The 14,560-nt window shown below is 44.7% G+C and overlaps 1 protein-coding gene across 6 annotated transcripts in view; it reads left to right on the forward strand.

Moving 5' to 3' along the window:
• Wdr27 (WD repeat domain 27) overlaps positions 1–14,560 on the forward strand; it is a 194,417-nt gene that overhangs the window by 9,928 nt on the left and 169,929 nt on the right. For all 6 annotated transcript variants that reach the window (XM_013510744.1, XM_013510748.1, XM_013510746.1 and 3 more), the window contains exons 3-4: positions 7,618–7,759; positions 10,561–10,685. In XM_013510744.1, coding sequence (XP_013366198.1) covers positions 7,618–7,759; positions 10,561–10,685 — 267 coding nt within the window. The remainder of the gene's footprint in view (positions 1–7,617; positions 7,760–10,560; positions 10,686–14,560) is intronic.

The raw sequence follows: 14,560 nt of genomic DNA on the forward strand, positions 1-14,560 counted from the left end.
TATCTAGAAATCTGTCTGTTTCTTCTGAGTTTTCTATCCTATCAGAGTAAATATTTTCAAAGTAGGTATTAATGATCTTTTGAATTTCTGTAGGATCTGTAGTGATTACATCCTTTTCGTTCCTTATTGCATGAATATGAGTTTTTTCCTTTCTTTATTTGATAAGGTTGGCTAGTGGTTTACCAATTTTTATTTATTCTTTCAAAGAACCAATGCTTTGATTCATTTATTTTTTGTAGGGTTTTCTTTATCTCAATTGCATTAATTTCTGCCCTGATCTTTATAATCTTCTCCCTTCTTTGAGCTTTGGACTTGACTTGTTCATCTTTTTCTAAAAGTTTGAGTTGCAGCATTAGGCGACTTATTTGTTCTCTTTCTGTTTTCCTTATGTGTGAGTTCACTGCTATAAACTTCCCTCTGAGGACTGTTTTCATTCATCCCACACATTCCGGTAAGTTGTATCCACATTTTTGTTTGTTTGTAAGTATTTTTTTAATTGCTTCTCTAATTTCTTCTGTTACCCATTGGTTATTCAGGAGGTTGTTATTTAATTTCCAAGTATTTATGGAACCTTTGGAGTTCCTTTTGTTGTTAATATCTAATTTCATTGCACTGTGGTCAGATAATATGCACGGGATAATTTCATTTCTTTTGCATTTAGTTAGGTATGCTCTATGGGCTAGAATGTGGTCTATTTTAGAGAAAGTCCCATGTGCAGCTGAGAAAAATGTGTATTCTGATGTTGTGGGATGGAATACTGTGTATACACCTGCTAAGTCCGTTTGTTCGCAGATTTGGTTCAGCTCTGTTATTTCTTTGCTGATTTTTTTGTCTAGTTGACCTATCTCTTTGTGTCAAAGGGTTGTTGAGATCCCCTATTAAAGTAGTGTTATTAATTATTTTGGTTTTCATGTCTGTTAAGAGTTGTCTTATATAGTTTGGAGCTCTGATATTTGGTGCATACATGTTTATGATTGTTATCTCTTCCTCTTGCAGTTTTCCCCTAACAAGTACGTAGTGGCCTCCTTTATCTCTTTCAATTGTTTTCGGTTTGAAGTTTACATTGTCTGCAAACATGATAGCTACACCTGCTTTTTTCTGTGTTCCTTTTGCTTGGAAAATTGTTTTCCATCCTTTGACTTTCAGTCTGTGGATTTCCTTTTGAGTAAAATGTGTTTCCTGTATACAGCATATCATTGCATTTTTGTTTCTTAATCCTCTCTGCCAGTCTATTTCTTTTGACTGGTGAATTGAGGCCATTTACATTTATGGTTATAACCAATATGTGTTGGCTTATCCTTGTCATATTATTTACTTGCTGTTGGTTTCCTATTTTTTCTACCTGTTTAATTGCTTGTTTTGCTTGAAGGTTCCTTTCTATTGTTGTTCTTGAAATTGTGGTCACTTTTTTCCCTGTCTAGAATATCTTTTGGTACTCTTTGTAAGGATGGTTTGGTACTCATGAAGTTCTTCAGTTATTCTTTGTTGTGGAAATATTTTACTTCTCCCTTGAATTTGAAGGATTGTTTGGCAGGATACATCAGTCTTGGCTGGAAGCTGTTTTGTCTCAGGACCTGTAATACTTCACTCTAAGCTCTTGTCAGTTGGATGGTTTATATTAAGAAGTCTGCTGTGATTCTGATGGGCTTTCCTTTATAGGTGATCTGTTTCTTTTCTCTCACAGCTTTTAATATTCTGTTCTTTTGCTCGAGATCTGGGATCTTGATTACTATATGTCAGGGTGTAGTTTTATTTTGGTTATGACTAGCTGGACTTCTATATGCCTCATTTACCTGTATATCAGATTCTGTTTCCATGCTTGGGAAATTTTCTGCTATTATTTCTGCAAATATTCTTTTTATGTCATTTGTGTTGCCTCCTGCTGTTTCATTGACTCCTATTAGTCTTACATTATTCCTCTTTGCCTCATCTTGTAGCTGTTCAATTGATTTTTTTCTGGTTCCTTGTTGATTTTAAGAGATCCTTTCTTTCATGATTGCTAGTTGCCACACTGTCTTCAAAGTCTATCTTTGGCTTCATTCAAGTGGTTTTTCCAACTTTCAATGGAAGCTTTAATTTCCTGGGTGTCTCTGAATCTCTTTCATGTGTTCTAGTTCATTCCTGTATTGTTTATTTAACATTTCCATCCGTTGCCTATGTTCATCTATTTTTTTATATATTTCTTCTTTAGATGTGCTGAGTTCTTTCATTATTATTGTCGTTTCATTTTTTGCCTGAGAGATTATTTCTGATCTGATCTCTTCTATGGCCTGATGGAGTTGTTTCTTTACTTCCATTGCAATTATTTCAGCAATTTCAGGCATGTGTTTACCAAGTTCTCCTATGTTGATGTCTCCTGGACTTGTTCTGAGTGGGGTGGAATTCTGAGATTGTGTTTTAGTCCTTTGTCTTGTCGTGTTTGATGCTGGAGGCAGAACACTCATTCTCCGTCTTCCCTGGCAGTTCAGCAAAGGTCGCTAGTGTCCCTAGTTTTCCTGGTGGTCAGGCTTGCCCCTCAGTGTCTGCTGAGATGTGCTGCTTAGTTTGGGGTCTTCCAGCAGATGGTGAAGTGTAATTAGTTCTCCCAGGTCTCAGATGCAAACTGTGATGTCAGCCGATGGTACACTGTCTGATCTAGTGTCCCCTGACAGCTCAGGGCATGCGTATGACCCAGAAGCAGGCTGCACTGGTGGCAAAATCACAGACCAGTGGTCCTGTGTCCCCTGGCAGATCAGGGTGCAGGCAGAACCCAGACACAAATCGCAAGGTGAACAGTTTGTGGACCACCTGATTCTGTGTCTCCAGGCAGCTCAGGGCATGCACAGGAGCTAGATGTGGGCTGCACTGGCAGTAATCATGGACCACCTGTGTCTGTGACCTCCAGGAGGTCAGGGCCCAAGTAAAACTCAGATGTGAACTGCAGTGCCAGCAGTTTGTGGACTGCCTGCTCTAGTACCACAGGTGGTGCAGGGTATGCATAGTGTGGGCTCTAACGCAAACCCTGGTGTTAGCAGTTCGTGGGCCTTCTGAGTTAGGATCTCCTGTCTGTACCGGGCACAAGGAAGGTGGAGACTCAGTGAGCCTTTCCTTGTAATTGTGTTGGTGGGCAGGAGAGGCTCATGCTACCTAATTATGGTTTGCAGTTCCTTAATGCTTAATGGTGAATGAGGTTCACCACCTTTTTGCACACCTACTGGCCCTTTAGATATTTGCTTTTGTCATGTATGTATGGTGTGTGTGTGTGTGTGTTGTTGTTGTTGTGGTGGTGGTGGTCTCTTGCCATTTTCCCACTGTATCATCTGTACTTTTCCTGTTGGTTTGAAGAAGTTTTTTATATGTTATAAATAATAAAAGCCTCCTATCACTTTAATTTCCAGTTTCAGAATTATTGAGTTTTATCCATGTAGGTTTTTTTCTTTTTTTCTTTTAAAGAGAAAAAAATTTCAAAACAAGATAACAGGAGGGTAACAGTGGTTAATACATTGTGTATTGTTATCTTTAAATTAGTTACTCAGGGTACAAGATATCAGCATTTAATTGTCCAAACAATATTAACACAAACCTTTCTTTTCAATGAACTAAGAGAAATTAGTAGTATAACTATCTTAACTATTATTTATATATATATTTTTCTTTTCCCCTCCTTCTTTTCTCCATTCCCCCAACCAAGTTTCTCTTTCCTTTTGAAGTTTCTTCCCATTTTGCAGTATCTGTTGTACATTTTGGATCTTATTTACTCTTTGAGCTTCTCCCACAAGGCAGACAGTCACCTGCATTGTTGCATTTATCAGTAGGTACGCCTCTGTTTTTTTTTTTTTAACTACTGAGGGGCATCCTGTTACATGATATATTATACCTTGTTCATTCATTTTCCTATTGGTAGACATTTAGGTTATATTTAGTTTTGAGCTATTACAAATCAAATGGGTATGGATTTTTGTGTTTGTGTCTTTTGCTATATAAATGTCAGATGTCTCATACTGGCTAACTACTCCTCAAGTCTCATATTCTTGGTAATTTTATGTCCACTTATTCTGTCAATTACTGAAAGCAGTTTGTTTGTTTGCTTATTTATGTATTTACTTATTGAGATGGGATCTCACTATGTAGTGCAGGCTGGCCTTAACCTCACGGTGATCCTCCTGCCTTAGCCTCACCAATGCTGGGATCACAGGCATGCACTACCACGCCTAGCTTAAGAGAGGTGTATTTAAATTTGTGACTTTAATTGTGAATTTTTCAGTTTCTTTCTTCTAAGATTTTGTTCCATGCATTCTGAAACTCTGTTGTGGAGCACATAGATGTTCAGTACTCTTGTGTCCTCTTGATGTATTGGCTCCATTTATTCTATATGACTTCTTTATCCTTGGTGATATTCTTTGCATTGACCTCTCCCTTGGCTACTTTCTGTTCTCAGTAATGTCAGCATGTTGTATCTTTTACTTTTCCCTTCACAGCCTTTGTGTCATTATTGCCATGCATTTTTCTTCCATGTATGTGAAAAACCTTCCAACCCAAGAGATTCAAGCATCAAGAAAACATCTCACACATATATCAAGGCAGGAACATTTTGGTGCTCCTGTTTTGTGTAGCTTCTCAGATGTCCATCATTTTCTTTGTGTAGCATTTTCCTCTTTCCTAGAGCATTCATGCTGATAAATTATCTTAGCTTTTTTCTGCCTGAAAACTTTTATTTTGCTGTTTTTGAAAGATATTTTTACTAGGTAAAGAATCCTAGATTGACAAGTTTTTCTGCAGTATTTTAATATGTTGATCTACTGTCTTTCCAATTACAAAAGTATTGTTATTTTTATGAATTCAGTCTGTCAGTTTTTTCTCTGGCTGCTTTTAAGATTTTCAATTTCCACTCCTTTTGAGCAATTTGATTGTGATATGTCTTGGTGTAATTTTATCTATTTTTGAAGTTCTGTGAGATCATAGTTTTCATCAAATTTTGAAAAATTGCAACCAGTATTTCATTAAATATTCCCTCCCTCAACCTTTCCATGTTCCACTTACTTGTCTATTAGGCCACTTCAAATTTTCCACCACTCGCTGATAACCTTTCTGTTTTATGTATGTGGACTTTACTCTGTATGTTTCACTTTGTATAATTTCTATTACTATTTCTCCAGATCTAATTATTCTTTCATCTGCAATGTCTAATATGCTGTTAATTCTCTGAATTTGTTTTTCATCTCATTTTAGTTTGCATCTGTAGAAGTTAATTGTCTTTTTTTCGTAATTGGTATTGAACCCAGGGTCTCAGACATTCTAGGTACATTCTTTACCAGTGTGGTACAACTCTAGCCCTTTTCATTTTCAGACAGTGTTTCACTAAGTTGTCCAGGCAGGTACTGAACTTGTAATCCTCCTGCCTCAGGCTTCCAAGTAGCTGGAATTATTGGCATGTGCTGCTTGCTTCCCCTTGCTTAGATTCAGTTTAAAAATCAGTCTTCTATGTATCTACTTAACTTTTTAAATGTGTGGGAAAAGCTATAATTAAAAAAAATTTTATCTAACTTTTGAGTCAGTCTGTGCCATTTTTCTGTGGTACCTTATTTCTCTTTGTTTTTGATCAAATGGTTTTGTCTCCTTGAATACATGCTCACTTTTGATTGAATGCTGGACGTTATATGAGAAAATGTAGCAAGAAGCTGAGACTCTGGGTGATTTCCTCTTCACCCAGACAGAATATAGGTTTGCTGCTGGTTGTTGCTCATGCTAAGGGCATGCCAGAACCACCTTGCCCTAGTCAGAGATCAAGGTAGTTCATAGCTGGCTCTAGTTTTTGTGAGAGCTGTCCTTTTTTCAGTTGGCCTTTATCTTTGAGTTTTATACGTTTTAGCCTCCCATTCTAATGCTGGGGATTATTAACATGTGCAGAAAATTTGTTAAAATCCATTCATACTGTTTTAGAAAGATGCAGAGTTCCCAATATGAGGGCACCCAACTGTGTTTCAGAAGTACTGTAGAAGTGACAGTGGCCTTTGTCATTCTCTCAGTAGGCTATTTCTGCTTATGTCTTGAAAATGAGACATTTGACCATTTGGGGCTAAAAGCACATATACTATTTTGTTCTTTTAGCCCTATAAATGGTCAGATTCTCCTTGGCATTTTCTGGAGTGTCAGAAAGTTGACTGTATGGTACATACCTTCATGGCACAAGTACCCCCAGGGATTGGGGTTACCTTCTTCAGTTTTCTTCTATAGGATCTTGGTATCATAATTCTCTAGCACCTCTATTGCTTTCTGATACTTTAAGAATGTTGTTGTTATTATTATTTTTACAACTTTTTCCAGTATTCTTACCCAAAAAATTGGTGCAGATGAACCAGCCTGCTGTGATCAGAAGCGGCACTTTCCTTGTCCTCATTAGAATAACATCTCTGTTATTTATCTGATATCAACTTGCATGTGCATCTGCTTTCCATGGACCAAATGGTCCCGACCCATCTGAGTCTCTTCCTGCCTTCATTTGCATTTCCTTTCTTTTCATGCTATCCTTTCAGTCTGTTGCACTGAGTCCGTGTGTGTTGTCCTTCTCTTTATCCCTCTATGTCCATTGGTCCTGGAGTCTTCTATCCTTCTGCTTCTCTCATCTCCATCACCACTGACTGCTCTGCCTGGGCCGGTATCGTGTCCTCCCTGAACAGTTTGCACATTCCCGTCATCTCCCTGGCCCACTGAATCCCCCTTTAGTCTCTGCTGCACAATAGTGTGTTATGGTTTATAGCTAATGTCCCCAAAGCCTCCTGTGCTCAGAGGCAGGGCTGGTAGTGTGGGATTGGACTGTGGGAGCGTTACAGCCAGCTTGGTGTTGGGAGGTGGGGTCTGGTCAGAAGTGACTGGCCCCTGGGAGAGCGGCCTGGAAGGGCCCCTCTCCCTGCCACCACTTTCCTTCGCTCTCTGCTTCTGCCTGCCATAGGTGAGCCGCTTTTCTTCCACTGTGCCCCTCGGCCCTACTTTTTTCTGTTTGGAGCCTGCAGTTGTGGACTGAAGCTTAGAACGTGAGCCACAGTGAACCTCTGCTTCTTTGAGTTTCTGGTGCCAGGTATTTTGTTCCAGCAGTAAGAAAAGGGAGTAAGACATGGTAGCAGTGTTGTGTTCCTCTGCTCACACACCTCTGCTGGCCCCAGTGCCCTTGCACACTGGCCACCTCCACGTAAGTGTCAGTGTCAAGCCCACAGCACCTGTTTCCGGCCTCACCTGCTCTCTGCAGGAGCCAGCAGGGCCTCCAGCCCACTTGCCTCCCAGGCCGGGTGTCTCCTGGCTTAGCTGCTTCCTCTATAGCAGCGCACTTAGCTGGCCCTCTCTGCCTGCAGTGAGGACTCCTCTTGCATCTGTTTGTTAGCAGACTGTGGAGAAAGGGAGGAATGGTGCTGCCCGCATCACTGTCCGTGAGTGAGGTGGGGTGGCTGTGGAAAGGCTCACCCGAGAGGATTGTCCAGGAGTACAGAAGTCAGAATTTTTGTGAGCAAATTCAAAAGAGTATAGGCAATGCATATATTTGATAGTTTTAATCTACCTAATTTCTTATGTTTTGAAGTTATACTTTTGTTCTTTTATTTTTAGATATTGTATGTAACTTTGATAGTTTTGTTTCTGATCTTTTAGCTTTTAATCCTACAAGGACATCTGCAGTCAATTACTGCTATCGCTTTTGGAAATCAAGAGACCCCGTCTCTCATCTGTTCTGCGTCGCAGGATTTTGTTATGATGTGGAACCTGGAGGAGTGCAGAGAAAAGATAATTCAAGGTAAATAAAAAGGCACAAGTCATTTGAAAATATTTAAAGGGACTGACGCACCTGTAAACTTCCTTGGCCACGTTAGGGGTGCGGCTGTCTGGCACACCTCCCGTCCGCCTTTCTGACTTCGGCGACACGGCCTTGGGGGCTTATTCTTCCGAACGTTCCCACTTTAAACTCCGTACTTCATGGTTTGGAATGTGCAGCAGGCCGGAGTGTTTCTCACACATGGCCGTCCCTGGGCCTCTGTTGCGTGTTTGGCTGAAGACTCACAGGTCTGGGAGGCGGGGCTGAGAGTGCGAGGCAGACAAAGTGTGTACCCGGGGAGCTCCAGGCTGTGCGGTGTGGGAGAGCAAACACGGGGCGGGGTGGGGAACATAATGAGAGCATGAGTATCCCCTTGTTACTGGGAAGCTGGGTTCTAACACAGCGAGGCCCACGCCCCAAGGAACTGGCAGTGTCATTCAGGGCTTTCTAAGAATATCGAGTCAGATGCTCTATATAACATCTTCTAATACCACACAGAGAATGAAAATAAGAGGCCACATAATAATAACGGTCACACAAATGAACATATGGTGGGTCCATCTGGTTTGGAACCCAGGGAGGTTGGCAGCACTGCCAAGAAGTTTTATTCCTCACCGTTGCACATAGGGACTATCCAAGGTGCAGCAACCAGTCCAGCCAGGGGCAGCCAGGACCACAGATTGCGGCCGCAGAATCACTGAGGACCATCGAGTCAGCCCAGCGTCTTCCAGGCCTTGAAAACCAATCAGTCACAAGATGACGTATATGGACTTTGCTCAGGGGGCATCTAGCCCAAATATTTGGTAGTACTGCACAGGGCGCAATGGGGCTGTTTGTGTTGTTCTCAGCAGAGGAGCCGTCTGACTCTGGTACCACGTGGTGGGAACGAACTGTCCATAGTCACCCATATTTAAGGATGTCCATCCGGTAGAGAAGATTACTGTTTCTGACCACAGAAAGGAACGGGCCACTGAAAAGAAGAGGCTTGGCCTCTTTTCAAATGAGGGCAGCAGTTTCATTCTTCGAGAGGTTTTTCTCACTTCCATTGTAGTCCAGGGCTGAATCCAGGCCATTGGTGTGTGTCTGTCTGAATGAGTAGAACACGTAATATCACAGACTGTTGTTGTTCTGCACCTATATAGCCTTGTAATTTATTCCAGTCATGGCCGCCCTGATGTGCGGGCAGCGGGGGGCAGCCCCCACGGCCAGCATGCGTCGTGTTTCGTATCATGGGCGTATTACTGAGCCCAAACAAGGACGGAGCTGGATTCTTCTGTAGTGTGGCAAATTAGAGACGAAAGCCTAGCGGGGGCAAAAAACAAAACATAGCTAATCAAAATCAATGGTAATTGAACTTCTCAATGAACAAGAGGGTAAGTATAAGAAGAGTGTGATTAGGAGAATACTCAAGGTGCACATAGCCCTCTGCTGGAAGGTGGCTGTGTGGGTGGAGTGAGGTAGGTCTGGCAGCTTCGCTAGGTGAGACCCATAGGTTAGGTGGGACCATGTCTAGGGGTTTGAGTGTATGAGGTAGGGTTACTCTAAACATTGTGGGTAATGAAGACTGTAGGTCTCTCAAACTGCAGGCCACACCCAGCCTGGGGACGGCGTAGCCTGGTCCTGCAGGAACTTCCGTCGTAGACTCACTGCTGCTTTGTCCTACCCTTCACACCTTGGCCCAAATGTCTTCCTGCCATGGCTCCTCTCGGTGCCACCTAGCACCTGGTCCCCTCCCACTGGCCTGTCCCCTTGGCACATGCTTCCTTTCAGCAGTTTCAGGAACTCCTATCCCTATCCTGGCTGGCTGTGCCTCCTGCTCACCTGCTGTGTTAGAGATGGAGGGAAGCGGCCTCTGTCTGTCTGGTGGCTGTTCGCAAGTGGGCCGCCCAGTCAGGGAGGCTGGTGTGGTGCATGTGCCATGGAGCATGCCCACAGGATGGCCCGGACACACCTGCGTTCCATAGACACACGCATCATTCCCTTCAAGGACCTTGCTGGCTCAATACTTGTCCCTGCTGCATAGCAGGGCTTGAAGATGGGAGCCCTCTCCTATGTCCACATGTCGAGGGCTGCTGTGTGCGCTCAACTCAAAGCTGCAGTCATCTGGGCCAGCTTTGTCCATACGGTTGTCACTGTCACCCCAGGCTGGCTTGGAGATGACCTCATGGGGGTGCAAAGCCCCAGAGGCGGTGGCTCTGATGGCACACTGCCTCTCTGCCTACCCAATGTGACAAGGGCAGATCCTGTGGCAAGACCTGGGGTGAACACAGGGAGAAGAACTGGGGCACTCAGCTTAGTCTGTGCAGCATGCCCCAGATTCCTGCAGCCCAGCAGAAGAGACCTGTTGTTGATGATACCGCACTACCTCCCTGCAGAGAGGTTGTGTGTTCTGAAGGCTTTTGAAGACTTACTGGTGTTTGCTGGTTTAGATCCTTTGAAGGAACCCAAATCATAATTCCATGGTGGTACATGCCTATAACCTGAGCTACTCAGGATGCTAAGGCAAGAGGACTACAAGTTCCTGCCCAGCCTGGGCAATTTAGTGAGCCCTGTCTCAAAAGAAAATAAAAAGGACTGAGGATGATGTAGTTCTATGATAGAGTAGCTGTCTAGCATGTCTGAGGACCTAGCATTGCCAAAAACAGAACCAAAATCATATTTGAGTTCATTAGAACTCCCCGTACAAACTTACATGCAGAACTGTGGTGTCAGCCCTTTTCTCATGACGTGATATCATGTTGCAGGTTTGATGAACTGATGCTCATGTCTGAAATTCCCTCTAGGGATGCTTCCTCGAGGGACTGTTATGAGCACCCTTCTGGGGAAAGTGCTGTGTTTGAGATTCAGTCCAGACGATCATGTTATTGCAGTCGGTTCTGGAAACACCGTATTCACGCTGGATGTCAAGGTAAGACTTAGCAGACTCAGCGAAGCTCCCTGGAGTGCAGAGCTGATGGGGTTTCTCAGTGGCAAGATCCTGCCCGCTTTTTCTTTTTCTGTTCTCCTTTTATAACTAGAGTTTTCTGATGCAGTTTTAGAGAGATGTTATGGAAAAATATGAAAACACATCTTTATTTTGCAGTTTGTATAAAAACGTCATAAGAACTTTATAGGAAACCTGGCCTTAACAAGAATGATTTTAACAAATGTGCTTAGTTTATCTCTCACATTCTTTCATGCAGCGATCCCCACAGTCATCTGAAGGCAGTGCTTCCTCATCTCTGCCAAAATTCTTGGCTTCCAGCAAGAACCACACTTCTTACTTACTCTTTAATTGAAACGAGTTAAGTAAATCAACCTACATCTTGTAGGTTGTTGATTTTACATCCAGTATCTGCAACTGCTTGATCCATGATAGAGTAAGGTCAGGGGTCACAGAGCAGGGGTGGGACCTGGGGGAGTGTGAAGGGGGACTTTGGCTCCTTGAAGTTGTTTCTGCTTGAATTCCAGTATGGCAATTACCCATGGGCTGGATTTTATCTTGGCTTCTGTTTACAGATTAGTGTAGGAAAACAAGAGATGTCATTTCTGTGTACTGCAGTGTTTGAGCGCATTGTCAAATGAGGCCCCCATGAAGACAAGTCAGCCACTTTGTGTTAGCTGTAGTAGGGTAGGGTGTGTTGTGCAGCTTGGTAGAGGGCTTGAAGCGTTTCCTGTTCAGTCTGCTAAAGCCCCCAGGATAAGTTAGTGATTCACCTCCAAATACTTGACGTGGTGCTTGTGCAAACATCTTGCGGTGAATGAATGAGTAGCGTGAGGGCAGTCAACCATAGAACAGAATGAATCACCCAGGTGGAAGGAACTGCTACTATAATGTCAGAAGAAAGGAAAACCAAAATACAGGAGGGGAAATACTTAAGACTCCTAGCGACTGAAGGAGGATGAGGAGTCCACAGGAGGAAAATGATAAACAGAGGTTTATGTCTCAGCTACACATCTCAAAGTCCTTGCAAGTGAAGGGTGAGGCTGCAGAAGCCCACCTGATGGACAGATGGCCTGGAGTAGCCTGTGCTGCCTTGGCCCTGGCGTGGGACATGAGAGAAAGTACAAGGGACGAGCGGAGGGAGTGGACACAGGTGAGGGGGCTGCCAGTGAGGGGAAAAGCCACAAGTGGGACACAGGAGAAGGTACCACGGGGGCGGTGTGGTGGAATGGGCGAGTGGGCCAATGAGGGAAAAACCAGTGAGCATGTGTGAGCGTGTGACACAGCAGGAGGTACCAAGGGGACAGTGGACACAGGTGAGTGGGCTGCCAGGGGCAGAAAAGCCAAAAGTGTGAGACGTGAGAGGACGCTGAAGGGGCAGCGTGGTGCAGTGGGAAAGCGGCTTGTCGTGGGAAGCTAGACCGAGATGACAGCATAGTGGACATGAGCAAGTGGCCTGTCCAGCTGGGGACAAGCCTTTAGGGTGCAGGATGTTAGAAGATGCCAGAGGGACAGCTGCGGACATAGGCAAGTGGGCCGCCCAGTCAGGGTACCGACCACGAGTGTGTGAGATGTGAGACCTTGTTGAGGGGACGGCGTAGTGCACATAGGTGGGTGAGCTGTCTTGTGAGGGAACAAGCGTGAGCCTGCGACATGGGAGAAGTTGCTGATTGGACAGCGTAGTTGACATGGGTGAGTGAGCTCTCCAGTCAGTGAGAAGCCACGAGCACGTGAGATCTGAGAAGATTCTCGGGACAGTGTAGTGTGTGTGTGTGTGTGTGTGTGTGTGTGTGTGGCTGTCTGGTAAGGGAACAGGCTTTGGACAAGGGACACATGAGACTACTGAGGGGACAGTGTCGTGGGCGGAGTGAGTGGGCTTTCCAGTCTGGGAAGAAGCCACACGCACGGAGGTGTGAGAGGACGTAGCGGGGCCAGTGCAGCAGACACGTGTCAGTGCTCTATCTAGTCGGGCAAATCGTAAGTATGTGATGTTGCAGAAGTCACTAAGGACAGCGTAGTGGACGTGGGGAGTGAGCTTCCCAGTCAGTGAGAAGCCATGGGAGTGAGTCTGAGAAGATGCTCTGGGAACACTGTAGTGGACATGTGTGTATGTCTGGAAAGGAAACAAGCTACGAGCAAGTGACACGTGAGACCATAATGAGCGGACAGTGCGGTGGACGTGGCTTAGTGTGCTTTCCAGTCAAAGAATAAACCACAGGCGTGTGATGTATGAGAATGTACCGAGGGAACAGCATGCTGGACATGGGTGAGTGTGCTGTGCAGTCAAGGGACAAAAGACTAGTGTGTCACATGGGTGAGTGTACCGAGGGGACAGGGTAATGGACATGAGTGAGTGCACTTTCCAGTAAGCCTGTGACATGTGAGAACACCCTGAGAGGGGTCAGTGTAGTGGAAGTGGGTGAAGGGGCTGTCCAGTGAGGGGCCAAACCTGGAGTGTGTGACATGTGAGAACACAGCGAGGGAAGAGGGCAGTGGGGACCAGCTGTGCACTTGTGACGTGGGAGTGTACCGAGGGGACGGTGTGGTGGGTTTGGATGAGTAGGTTAAGCCCCAGGTGTTCTGATTTCATCAGAGCACTTGAGAGGGAAACTGTCCATCTTACTGGCTTTGAAAGATTTCCAGCAGATACAGAACACCTTTTCAAACATTTTAAAATGCAACAACTTACAATGTTTTCTGGGATATGTTGTTGTTTGCAGAGAATTGAGTAGCTTTACTTCATAGAGCTTGGAGGGAATAGGAATCTGCTCTTTGTAGTCATCTCCTAACTAACCAGATTCGGACCTGTGGACTCGGTGTTACACAGTCCATGCTCTCTTCATCCATTCGGTTCTGTTTAGTTAAACAAAGCCTTCAGAGTTCAGTGTCTTTCTTTAAGTCCTGTCTCTCCGTCTTCTTTGCAGTATGGCTATTTCTCTTGTGCACAAAGAGGGGCATAAAGCTGAGGGACAGTGCCCACCCCTCGATGCTGAGCCCACAGGACAGGCTGTGGGGTGGCTGTGATATGCAGGAGCCCTGGCCTCTCACAGCCCCAGTTCTTATCCCTTGGTAGGGACTGTGCGCTGGTGACATTAGCTTCTGTGTGCTGCCCACATTGTGAGAGGTTTTAGAGGTGAGAACCCTGGAGTAGCTGTTACTAGCTTCTTATGTTTTAGTGACTCCCTAGTATAGAACAGATGCTGAAGGAAAGGGAAAGTAGGATAGACTGATAGACGGATGAATGAATGGATGCATGGATGGAGGAGAAAGAAAGACAGAGGCAGCAACAGAGACAGACAGACAGACAGACAGGGAGACAGAGATAGAGGCAGTGACACAGACAGACACAGAGACAGAGCCAGGCCAAGACAGAGATAGAGGCAGCCACAGACACAGAAACGGAGACAGGAGCAGAGATCGGAGAAAGAGACAGAATGAGAAAGATGCACAGAGACAAAGACAGAGACTGGGAGAATCAGGCAGACACTGGAGAATACAAGTGTTAGTACCCACCCCCACCCACCCTGTGGGAGTCTGGGGAGCCCAGCAGCGGAAAGTGTCACAACGGGATGCAACATGTGGAACCTGGGGAGACAGAGTCATGAAGGTACAGCTTCCCGTTGAGTGCCGGGTGAGCTTTGGTTGGCTTTTATCTTCTAGAGGTGCAGACAGTGTGGGGTGACTGTGCACCCCTCAGGTTCAGGAACCTTGAGAGTTTAACATGTAAGTTTATAGAGGGATGCAGTAGTTCTACATTTAGAAGAAGTGGCTTGAAGGTAGTTATTTCAACAGAACTGTAAACAGGGAAATTGTGTGTGTGTGTGTGTGTGTGTGTGTGTGTGTGTGTGTGTGTGTGTGTG

Source organism: Chinchilla lanigera, unplaced genomic scaffold (assembly GCF_000276665.1).
Source record: "Chinchilla lanigera isolate Chin_1 unplaced genomic scaffold, ChiLan1.0 scaffold00010, whole genome shotgun sequence".
Taxonomy (NCBI): Eukaryota; Metazoa; Chordata; class Mammalia; order Rodentia; family Chinchillidae; genus Chinchilla; species Chinchilla lanigera.